This window comes from Pagrus pagrus, assembly GCF_965226575.1.
Source record: "Pagrus pagrus genome assembly, chromosome: 3".
Lineage (NCBI taxonomy): Eukaryota > Metazoa > Chordata > Actinopteri > Spariformes > Sparidae > Pagrus > Pagrus pagrus.
In genome coordinates this window covers 29,032,018-29,045,081 of record NC_140187.1, presented here as the reverse complement: position 1 = coordinate 29,045,081, position 13,064 = coordinate 29,032,018, and the positions used below count along the sequence as shown (strand labels likewise).

General features: G+C 41.7%; 1 protein-coding gene across 1 annotated transcript in view; it reads left to right on the top strand.

The window, feature by feature from the left end:
* Positions 1-13,064, top strand: part of cntn3b (contactin 3b) — a 59,489-nt gene that overhangs the window by 29,228 nt on the left and 17,197 nt on the right. Inside the window, 7 exon segments of the mRNA XM_084348428.1 lie at positions 751-954; positions 3,629-3,731; positions 4,074-4,258; positions 4,689-4,825; positions 6,814-6,943; positions 7,583-7,733; positions 10,515-10,642. Coding sequence (XP_084204554.1) covers positions 751-954; positions 3,629-3,731; positions 4,074-4,258; positions 4,689-4,825; positions 6,814-6,943; positions 7,583-7,733; positions 10,515-10,642 — 1,038 coding nt within the window.

The following is a 13,064-nucleotide window of genomic DNA, read 5'->3' as shown; positions in this document are numbered from 1 at the left end:
TTGTTTGGCAAATTTTTCTATCACAGCTTATTACAATCACATAGTTCAGATGGAGGTTAGGCTGACTCCGACTGTGTGGCTCATGCTCGCCTAATCAGAAAGAGGTTTGTGTCTGCATCGCTGCACCCGGCTCGGACGCTCGATCCCTCGCTAAGCCAGGAGGCTCGCTCCCTCGGGGGGAGGCATGGGATATGATTGACAGTCATCGCGTACACCTTTTGACTCGGAGCCCCTCACCTCCGAAGTTGCAGATTACACAGAGCGTCTCCCCGCCCCTGCAAATCTGCGCAGCGTGCGCTTCTCCACACGACACAGTTATTCTTTATGGCAGACCTGCTGCTTGTGAAGGGGCATCACAGCGTATTTCTACTCCCATACGTCAATCCATCCACCCTTCAATCAACCCATCCATCCATTCGTGCCTCCCACGAACCGAGCAAGTCACTTAGGGACCCTGGGAATGGAGGCCATGTGTCAGGGGAGCAGCACTGACGCACTGTAATCCATTTTGTTTCGCTCCCTTTACTTAGGTCTCCCATTTCTTCTGCACTGATAGCTACTACATTTGCCATGGTATCTCCTCCCAAGGAGACCACTAACATTTTTAGGCCACAGTAGGGTGTGTTCCTTTCGGTTCAGCCGTCCCGCCCTCAGAGGTTGATGCATCTGATACTGCATGTGTGGAATCAGTCGAGCTTTGAAAGAGGCGGACCTGCTCTCTATGTTGAACCGCTTTCCTTTCTGTTCCAGAGCTGACATTTGCGTGGATCTTCAATGAGTACCCGAACTTCATTCAACAGGACAGTCGGCGATTCATCTCTCAAGAGACGGGGAGTCTGTACATCGCAAAAGTGGAGCCTTCAGATGTTGGCAACTACACCTGTGTGGTGAACAACACTGTGACGAGGGAGAAGGTGCTCAGCTCTCCGACACCACTGGTCCTCAGAAATGATGGTAAATGCAATTAAACTACAGGGAGCACTAAAATGCAGTCAAAGGGGATTTTTTGACTATATTTATGTATCATATAGATTGAAACTGTAGTCTAGGCCGAGCTTTACCTTTTTTATCTTCCATCGCTCGTCATTTCAATACATTTTAGTGAGTGATTATTGCACAGTAAACACCAATTTAGTTTCTCCTTTAGATTAAAAAAAATTCAGACCCTCTTGACATTATTTAATAATATTTAGGTGTGATTATGACATTTTAAAAGTCGTCACAGTCATTATTAACAGCTATATATTTAGCAAGATATAGTGACAATGAAAAGCTGTTACACCTGACAGTGTTATGATATTCGCCGGGTGACACCTCATCACACTGGTGACAGCGCCACACTTAAGCTGCTTGAGCTAACGTTAGCGTTAGCTTCACGGGGTGACAGGACGAGCTGATCCCAATTCAGAGCTTTTAAGGTGTTAAGCTCAAAAAGATGATACGCTGCGGTTAGAAACGTAACTGAGATTGACACGAGACAATCACCAAGATTGTTCGTGTAGGAAAACAGCGTGTCAGTTGTCTTTTACAGACAGCATACAGACACTTTCTGTGTGAGAGCCTTTTCGCACCACATCATCTGTGGCGTAGTATAAATATATAGAAACTATAGCATGCAGAGAGCAGATTCACCCGACAGCAGCCATCGCCACTCCTGTGACAGCTTGTTAAAACACTGTTAACGACGAAGTCAGAAATAAAGTTGCTGCTCATCAAATAGGGATTTCAGTATGAAAACACTGAATTTCTCACCTGTGCTGCCATACATATTGTAGCCTGTTACCGTTGTTTGAACAACATTTCACTGAATTTATTTTAACAGGATGGTGGGACCTGTTTCACATGTCTGCTCATTTAAATTCTTTTGAAAAAAATAATAGGGACTAAAAAAACAACCTTTTCAACCAACCTGGAGGCCTTTTGATCTGCGAATCACCTAATGATCGCTGCTGTGCTGCGGTGTGTTTCTTCTCTGTCACACACTGTGCACAGCGCTGTGATGTGTTGTTGGCACCATTTTCTACAACCTCTATACTTCTACGTACCCTGATCACAGCTCCAGATTTGATGGGTTAAAGGTCATTAAACCAGCATGATCAAAACATGGGTTGAATACCAGCCATACGGCCAACACTTTATAATGACAATCATTTATAAGTGGTCAGTTTATAGTCAATTAAAAATTACTTAACCTGTCACCATTAACAGACAATACAATGCTTTATTAACCATTTAATAAGCAATTGTAAAGCTATTAACATCAGTTGCAACTTTATAATGGCCATCCAAATGATGTTTATGCATGAACTACACAGTATTTATTAACTGTTTACAAAGTATTATTATCAGTTGCAACTTTATAATAAATTCTTTCTCAAAAAATTGGAGTCTCAATCCCAACTTGTCATAAATGACACTTTGGGATGCCGGGAAAAAACGTCCTGCCTTCATGAGTTTGGAGACCTGGAGCGTCATTATTGGACTGAAAAAAGAACTTTTCTTACTCAGTAAGCCTTTATCCTTTAAGTCACTATCAATAGCCGGCATTCAGTCAAAGGGGTTTCTGTCTCTCCAAATTTTCAGTCTAAATTACTCACAACTCCCACTCTGTTCTGCTCAGTGGTCATGGTCAGCCCTCCAAATCTGGGCCTGCTGCTGAGTTTAGTGTTGTTTTGTTGGTGTTTTCATCAGCGTGTTTGTGATCACAAAGTCTTATTTACTACAAAAATGCAGATAAAGGTTCGGGTATTGATTCAGATTATACTCTGTACTCCATTTTGATTTTAAAAGTAACTAAGTAAATTACATGCATGGTGTAATGTGTACTTAAACATGAGTACATTTAAGAAAAAATGCTAAAAGTACAAGTTACAAGTTAGTTACAGTAATTTGAGTAGCTGTAATCGTTTACTTCAGAATGTGGTACTCCAGTCCTTATCGGTCCTCTCTATTCAGCCATGATTCAAATCAAACCATCGGTTGGCGGCATAACACTCAAAAATGTCAAAGCTATCATGAGCTGCTTCAGGTTGAATTACCGATGTATTGTTTCATTCAGTTCATGTTTCTGTCCTTCAGAATGTCACAGGTCATTACTGACTAAACACAGAGGCTATTGATCGCTTGTTGAAGGAGATGCAATTCCATTTTCTGTATGTTTTTCCTCACTGTGGTAAAGATGCGAGCACTTATCACAGCTTTTCGAAGTCTTTATTGACCTTTAATCTGAAAACATGCACTGGACCCCAAATCAGCTCTGCTGCCAGACTGCGGGCTTGTAATTGATAATAGTAAAGGGCATACTATTATCTCTGCGCACAAGTCCCTGACCTGTTCTAGTGATGTGAATATAAATACAGTCATAAATGAAGTCACTTTGCCACAGGTGATAGATCTTCACTAAGCAAGTCTTTTCCCTGATGTGTTCTCTGAATCTTTTATAAGCCACCTCTGATATTTCTGCTCCTCTCCAGCAGCCCTTCAGTGGTCACTTTTGCTCATACGCACAAAGACTTTCCTGTCAGCCGTCCCACCGTGTTACTACGCTCTCTTTGATCCAGCTTGTGTTTAATGTGTGCTGTTAATCACTGATGTGAAAAGCTTGTCATCTATTGTCTCCCTCTTGCAGGAGTAATGGGCGAATATGAACCCAAAATAGAAGTTCATTTCCCTGATTCGGTTCCAGCTGCGAAGGAATCGGCGGTGAGGCTGGAATGCTTCGCTCTGGGAAAGTAAGTCAGCCCCGTTCTGTGTGTGTGTGGTGAAATAAGCTGTAGGCTCATCCATGTATAGCTCTTCTAAAGATGATTTAAGAATGCACAAGCAGAACATTACTCAGTCTCAGATTTATCAATCCATGAGGGAGCAAGGGGCCAGAGCATAAAAAGACAAGGGAGCAGAAATCAAAGTTCTTTTAAAAGCTTCGGAAGTCTGAGCAATCACAGTTTGATTTGTAGGGAACAATAACTCACACGGCTTCGGCTTCAACCGCTGTTCTTTCAGTGCTTAATCAGACTTTGATCACAGCGACTGACAGTTGCCACCATGGGAACTTTTTGTTCGTCTTTTCGCAGCCCTGTCCCAGAAATAAGCTGGAGGAGAACGAGCGGCATCCCTTTCCCCAGCAAAGTCAAAATGAAGAATTCAAACGCCGTCCTTGAAATCCCTAATTTCCAGCAGGAAGACGCGGGGACGTACGAGTGCATGGCGGAGAATCGGCGAGGCAAAAATGCCGCGCGAGGTCGCATTTCATTCCATGGTTAGTGAACCGTGTAAAATTGATTGACAGTGAACGGAGGGAGACGCAGGAATGAATGTGTGTGACAGATAACCACATGTACAGAAAACATGCATGTGACCAGCAGCTGTAATCTCATTTGTTTGCCAGAAAACCTATTTGTCCCCAACATAATGGGCATAATGTTAACCATGAAATGATGGAACAGGCTACGGAAGGTAAAAATGAATATATTTAAGAGGCTCCAGATTCATTTTACAACCAGTATTCACCTGTTTACTCACCTGTTCTCCTCATTTTGCTGATAATCCACTTATTCAGGTAAAACTTTGATGATTTAATGCAAGGCTGCTTTGACGGCTTTATGATTCCGCATACCACTCTTTGCTAATCCACTGCTTCTTTAATTAAAACACATGTTTCAAAAGGTAATCCTCTCATTTGTTCTTAGCTAAACCTCACTGGCTCCAGACAATGACGGACACATCGCTGTCCATCGAGGAGAACCTCTTCTGGGAGTGTAAGGCCAATGGGAAGCCAAAGCCGTCCTACAGCTGGCTGAAGAATGGGGACACAGTGTCGCCTGAGGTATGCTGATCCGATCAGACGGGTGACGAATTAAAAGGAAAACACTGAATGGATGTGCGGAGGAATGTAACGAATTCAGACGTTTTCATACAATAAAAAAACACAAACCGAGGGAATATGTTTTGGAGGAATGGCGTTCATCCCTCCGCAAGAGTTCCACACACTTGGAAAATCTGTGTTAAGGAGCATTGAAGCTGTTCTGAGGTTTACTGAGAAGCTAAGCTCAAAAGATCAACTTGCCTCTCTTTACAGAATTTGCGCAGAAGCCTGTAATATCTTTTTCACAGCTTTGTTGATGTTTAAAATGTTTTCTCAATGAAGTAACACAGCAAATTAGATCTGCCGATGAGTTACACTGAATCAAGAATGTACAGAGACGGGATTAACTGTGAATTTACCCTGTGTTCTGGAGGAATGCATGTTCTGTATCAGTACAGTTTTTTCGATGGCTATAATCAACTTCGCTTCCATTTTCTACTCGCGAGGTAGAACTACTGTTCATGAAAGTCAAGGGGTACTCCAGCGATTCAGTACTTTTTATAATGTAGCAGACAGATTTGAAAGGAGGTGTCCTGACTTTTAGGTCCCATTTACACCTCCTAACAACACATTATCTGCATGTGTATACATTATCTGGATAATCGATCATCCATTACTTTTTGCAAGAGAAGACTTGGGACTTTTTAGATATCGTCATGGTCACAAATTGAGTTGACTCCAAGCTGAGATCTGATTACAACGTTGTAAGCCCTACAGTATATCACTGGTCCCAAAACAACATGACCGTTGAGGTGACAGGTGTACAGTAACAACATGGGTCTTAATAAGCTGCTTTTACAGTTGACCTATATGGTTTCTGATGAGGATGGGCTGTGTAATGGGGTGTGCGCAGACAGAACCACGATTACGCTATGAAGCCAATGGAAAGACACTGAGGCAGCGCAAATTAAAATGAATTTATGCAAAGAAGTTGAATAGTGAAAACTAAATAGAAGAATCAGCTTCATAAATGTACAAAGACAAAAAAGGAAAAAGGAGCGAGAGTGAAGGGAAATAAGAGGAAGAACCAGATTTCCTGGTGAGTTCTGAGTCAAGTCAGAGGCTGAGCTGAACAGAAACACACAGACACGTTGTTTGGGGATGGGATTAGACTAAAATCTCATGCATTTCTCACAATGCGACCAATTGGATCTTTTCATGGCACTCGTTTCAAACTCCAAACCACCAGTTTTTTTTGACACAGGATTGTTTCTGCTGCAACTGAAAACCTGAGCCGAAGTGATAAGCCCTCAAAGTCTTCTCAAACTGCCTTCCGACTCTCCCCAAGACATCATATGACTGTTTTCCCTCATGACTGCTTAACATACCAAATGTGTAAAATCAGTGGAATGCCCCTTTACTTCAGTAATCAAAGCAAAACAGTGTAAAAATGTAGAAACATGCTGTGAATCCAACCTGTGTGTGGTGTTGCTGTGGTACAGTGTCTTTGTTCCTCACCGATATGTTCTATCTCACTAATCAACAGCTTGCCATATGAGCCTCTAATTAACAAAGCAGTGTAAGAAACCACATCCCCTGCAGCGTAGAGGATCTCTGACTAGATCGTTGGGTTAAAATCCACTCTAAGTCATCATCTGAGCTGTCATTATAGTTTTTACAACTGAGCAACCCCGTAAGATAAATGACTTTTTAATGTGCTGCTGGTGCTATTGTCAACATTGCTTCTTTTCTGTGTGTCTAAGATGCAGGTTAGCAGTTTCCACTACTGCCTCCTCATCTGTTCCCTTATTACACGCCGAACATACGTAGAATGCCACAAGGCTCTTTCGCCGATTTCTCTGCCTTCCTCCCTCCCTCTCTCTGTTTCTTCTCTCCCGCTGTCCTCTTCTCTTCATGGTGCACCAATAATTGCTGCTGTGCTTTCTAGACATAATAGACCACACTGGCCTTGCAACGGATATGCAGAACTCTTTCTCTTTCCTCCGCAGGGCCGTGTACAAATCGAAAACGGGGCTCTTTCCATAGCTGCATTAAACCTGTCAGACTCCGGGATGTATCAGTGTGTGGCGGAAAACAAACATGGCATTATTTATTCCAGTGCCCAACTAATGGTGTTAGGTAAGAATTGCATTCCTCCCTCTGCTTTTATCCTGCTTATCTGTCTGTGCGTTTGATCATCTCCTAAGATAAAAACCAGCAGCCTGCCTGCTAAAGCTCTCCTCAGCAATCAGTCTGCACACTCATTTTGATGTCACTATGGGCTCTGCCAGCAGAAATATGAATCTGATGGAGTGTCTCATTTTACTTTCAATCGTTTCGTCGTATTGATTTGGATACTACAAACGCATTTCTTTGTGGCATCGTGCGTTGCTTTCTCATGTAGATGGGGTATTGATTTTATTTGCAAAGCTTTGATGACTTCCATCTGACCCGGCTCAATGAGAAATTCGATCCTGTCTTGATACATGCGATGACACTTGGGGCTCCAAATGATGGCTGACAAAATGTGATCATAGCAGGTTGGAGGCTTGAGTGAGGGGGAGTTTTATCCGTGTAGCTGAACAGTGGGGTGGCAGGTGGATCTGTAGCCTTGAGCCCAATCGGCATTTCTGCTGAGTCCATGCTGAGATTTTGAGCTGCTATCACTGCTGAAGCTGAAGGACAGTCGATATCAGCCCGGCATGGCTGATCTGCAAGGGGTTCAGGTTGTCTTTATTTTTAATCTCGCACCTTTTCTCTGTCCCTCCCAACACACAGCTTCACCTCCCAGTTTTGCCAAAAGTCCATTAAGGGCCCTGCTAAAAGCTCGCTCAGGCAGCGAAGTCACTCTCGAATGCAAGCCTCAGGCCTCACCCCCAGCAATTAGCCTGTGGAAGAAAGGGAATGAGATCCTGCAGAGAACTGAAAGGTAGGATAAAATTCCAAGTGCATATTCCTCACAGCTTTCATTCACACGCACTGCGAGCAGAATTGTTTGAATTGCGTATTTGGCATTTGTGCAGGTGCATAGAGGGAAAGGCTAATGAGGAGAATGGGAGCAGGGCACCCACCAGGAAAACTGCACATAGCTAATGTGCTGTGTGCACCCTCATGTGCAAATAGCTTGGTGTGAGGGATGAAGATGCTCGCTGGTCCTATCAACACTGCATGCATGAAATATTTAAGAAGATAAAAGATTAGCAAATGGAGTCGCTGCTGAAGATAAAGTCTGTCTGCTCTTAGATCGAGGAAAGGAATTCGAAAGTAAAACTGATGCTGTTGCACCTGAAATTCAAGGTAAAAGTGTTCAGCTGTGTCGTGGGTTTGATTCGACCTTGCTGCAGATTTGAGAGAAGAGTCATCTCACTCAACACAGAGACATGATGCAGACAGTGAGAAGACTTCAAGCACCGCTTTAAGTGGCATTAAGTGGTGCTTAATTAAGTTTGTTGTCCTTCTCTGTCTGATGACTGATTGAATACACAAAAGCTGAGTTTTAGCCACTGACAAGATTTCACACAATACTCAACAAATGAAAAGGTGGAGAAATCCAAGGGCAAATCAGGAGCTAGGAATGACACATTTGAGCAATCCGTCGGCTGACTTTTCATCATCCAAATTGGAGGGAGAAGAAAAGCTTAAACGGTGACTAAACCCTACTGCAAGTCACAAACATCAAGAATTCTTAGCACTCACACACACACAGACACGCAGGCAGGACAGAGTGAATAAGAACGACTCCAACACCGACGAAATGCCTAACTTTGTGCTGTTTGAATCACTCCCATGCTGTGTATTCAATGGGAGATCTGAAAGAGAACAATAAGAGCATCACACATCTTGTCAAAACAGCGCCGAGGCTCCTTAGTTGGCTCCAGATGGGGAGCTACATCTATAGCTGCAGGAAATTGGTAAAATTCCCAAGCTGACTGACATTTAGCACGCTGTATGTGAAGCCCACATAGTCTTTCAAGGTGCCCAGCATTAGATGTATGCAGACACAAGATGGGAAGTATTTTCTCACATATGCAGTCATGCTGTAAATTGGAGCAATGTGTAGGAAATTAATTGTGAATACATTTTCTCACAAAATACAGTATCAGTTGAACTTAGTTTCACCCAAATGATAAAAAAACCTATTTTCACAATTCTCCCTGATGATGTCTATCCATGCAGATAGTTTTAATGATGGGTTAATTTACTCAGGTTTTGAGATATCAGTCTCTGAGATGTCTCCACTCCGCTGTTACTCTGGATAATTAATAATTGGAACTATTTCTCTAATAACAATTGCTAAAAATGAGATCTGTGATTCATCCATGCAGTGTGTCTGGTAAAGACACATAGCTGTTGTTTTTTTTATTCCAGCCCAGTCACCAGGATATAAAATGTCAACATTTCTGCAAACCACTGATATGTTCGCATTTGAATGTGTCATAGGCCCACACACTATATTGGCATTTCTGCAGAAAAAGTCAGATCATGTTTACGTTACATGTAAATCACCTGTCAGGAGATGGATAGGATTGCAGCGGAGTAACAGGCAAGAAGGCTGCCAATGTCCGCAGTTCAAGACTGTGTTTCAACATTTGGAAGTGCGAAACCGATGGATATTTTTAAGGAGGCCTCAGGACATCTCCTGCTGTGTTCGTTGACAAAAATCTAATATTTTTGACAAGAAGTCACGACATCTCCAGCTGTGTTTGTGTGTGGTTTTTGTACTTAAACCTAACCAGATCACAAGCATGCACGTTATCTCAACATAAAATAGAAAATTGGACTTAAACACCTTAAAGTTACGTGGTTTGCAGAAACACACATTACCAGTATTTATTCTGGAATACTGTTTGTTTACACGGCAAACAGTATTCTGTTCACCTTTGTTGCATTAGGGATTAAGGATTGGGGAACTCAGAGGCAGATATTTTAGTCCAAAACCTTGGTAAGTAAAAGAGAAACTTTCTTAAAGGCTAGAGCTAAGTATGATTATATTTTGCTTGGTCTATTTGAAACAAGACTGCAAAGCATTTGAAAACACATTATTCCTCTTACAGATAAAAAGTTTTATTAGCAATAAAATGTACCCTTGACTCTGTCAGCTCAATGCCCTGACTCTCTGACTCCATTTCTGTTCTAATAATATATACTTTGTGGAGCAATATGCTTACTTTTGCTTATATAGCACTGTATAATATGTCTTCAGCTTACAGAGATACATTATTAAATATTCAGCGAGTCAGTGAACTCCCAGCGTGTTAGTGTTTCCTCACTGACCTCAGCAACATAAAGCCTGTAAAGCACATTTTATTTATTCATTGAGCTATTCAGTGTTGCTGTTTGTAAAAAAGATTCTTCATTTAGTAATGTGTCCCGGAGTTTAGCCCACCACTGAGTCAGGGTGGTGGGTCAACCTTCCTGCTGCTCACCCACCTGAAAGAATTTTTTTGGGCTTTGGAGGGGAGCTTCGAAGTACCATGAGGGTCACAACGCTTCAGAGGCTTTTCTATTTTGACAAGAATACAATTGAAGTAGGGTAGACACACAACAGGAAGGCTGAGATTTATGAATTGTCCCATGTGAAGATATTGAGCACGAAAAATGACTAGAGGTGATATAACGACTGCAGGCAGATGAAACGCACAGCACTTCAGTCTAACTATACACTCTCCATCTGAGTCAATAAACTAAAAAGCTGTTCTGCTTCCCTCAGGATCACTTTGCTTCCCAATGGGACATTAAAGATTGCCAATGTAACCAAACGGGATGCAGCCAGCTACACATGCGTCGCTAAGAATCAGTTTGGGACAGCGAGTACAACCGGGAGGCTGATTATCACTGGTGAGTCCTTTTTCTTCTCCATCAACAGCTCTCACTTGATTGAGACTTCCCTCCTTTGTCAATACCCTGCCTGTTTAGCAGTTAACCATGATGACTTTCCCTTAACAATTCATGGTAATATTTGAAACACTGGGTTCCTGATTTGAAACGTAAGGGGACTAAAGCAGCTTCTAATTTCTAACTGGTAACTGTCGACTTTGACAAAGCTCATTAGCAGATTTTAGTAGCTGTAGCTAGCCTGCTAACTAACATTAAATATGTGAGTTCTTTTCTGTTTGACTTCTCAAAGTTCCCAGCTGACTCAAAATATGTTTATGTGCTTTTTCTTGCTGGGAGTTTGATGAAAAAATCAATAGCACTCTCGTGTCTGTGCACACAATATGAAGCTACTGCCAGCAGCACGGCTAACTTAGGTTAGCACAAAGACTAGAAACAGGGAAGCAGTCTAGTCTGGTATCGATCTTCTCATCCAACACTCAGCAGGAGAAAGCAGTGTTTCCCAAACTTTTCTCAACTTTCCCTACAGAGTAAAATATGCATTTGATGTTTACATACATGATTTCATGGTAATTAGGTCCTCTAGTTATGTAGGGCGACTGAGACTAAAGCTTATAGGTTGGTGTTAAAGGTCGGCGTCCTCGGCAGTTAACATGTAGATGACATGGTAATAAAGGAGCGGCGCTGTATTTGTAATGCAAGTTAGTCAGCCCCAGTATTAATGAAGGTTACAGTATCATAAGAATAAATGTTATATAAAACGCACATAATGCAGTTCAGAGGTTCAGTATAAAAATACATGATTTGTTACTTGCAAACAGCACAAAGGTTAGAAATATTAATATATAACAGGTTTCATTTTAATGTGGAAAAAAGGACTTGAGAATGAGAATAAACCAATTAGTTTTGCAATGACATCTTTCCAAATCCAGTACAAAGCCAGGCAGAGCTCTGTTATAGGGGTTAGCAGAATCCAATGCTGCTGCTAGACCACTTTTTACACTGTCTGTGTGTGTCTGTCCTGATCAGACCTTTTTAATTAAACCTTTGTACCCTGTAACTGCACCTATAAAGTTGTTTATGTGGTCAGCCAATGTTATGCTAACTCTAGGAAGGCCTAGGAAGTACCTTTGGGGTACTGTGAAAGAATTCTTGGGAACCGTTTAACTTACTAAAGAAGGTTTAGGAGACTTGGATGTCTGAAGCTGGGGCATGTATTGAAGCTCAACCGAGGAGAAAGGCTTTTGCATTACAAGTGAGAAACCTGTAGCGCCGGATAAACTCTAAAGGCCACTTCCTGAATGGGAAGTATTTAACCCTTACCAGACCCATGATACTTACTGAGTGTTTAATAAGGTGACTATTCGCTCATTTGTACATATGTAAGAATTTAATTGGGTATTGGAATCTAAAATAGGAACTATGCATAAGTTATCCTAAGTCATGACCCAACCTACTCTGCCTCTGATTAGGGTTAGTCATTGACTTTGTTGGTTGGGTTGGTCAGGTTTAGGCATGAGTCAGGATTAGGGTGGGCATATCAGAGTCAGCCAATGAAAGGACAGACTGGGGTTAGGGTTAATCATAACTCGCCATCCCAGGAAAAAACAAAAAAAGTCTACTGTAGGTAGCATTGTAGGTAGATGGTAGGTTGTGTTTTTGATGATGAAAGGACAGCCACCCTCCAACTCTTTGGATGCCAAGTATTACTCTTTCTTGAGCCCTATGCACATAGTTCTGGGTTATGAAGAGACCCAAAGTTTTAACAGGCTGTGCCTAGTTACAGTTGCAAAATTCTGATTGGACAATTGCTTATTGAGGAGGTGTTTAGCAAATTGTCAATTTCCTCTCAGTTCATCCAAATAAAGGTCAACCATTTCCTCTCAGTCTATGACTCTAAAATACTGTAATTTGTGTTCATTTATATTCAAGTTATATTGCATGTGTAACATTAACAATCAAGGTTATTGTCAAATTAATATGACTGGTATACATTATGCAAAATAGCAGTTAAGCAAGCAACAAAACATTATCCTTGATTTAGTTAAAGGTCATTATTTATGAATGCAGTGACATCAACACGTACAGTCCTCCAGTTTAATCTGTGTTGCCACCTGACTTATTTTTCTCATTAGCTTCTATTCTCCTCGTACACTGACAGCTGAACCATTTAATGTCATAGAATTTAATTACTGTGACCTTTCCTCGCCATACTCTGAGGCCTCCAATCCACCACAGCCACCAGTGGGAATGTGCTTCCATCTCTGTAATCCTGTTTCGTCCAAATTGATCCCAGGACATAAAGTGTAAACCTGAGATGTCATTAACAGTTGCTATTAGACAGGCTTGGAATTTAAGTGCTTATTAAAATCAGGAAAAGCACACATCCATGTGTAATTTAATGACGGAGACTTGATTTAGCCGG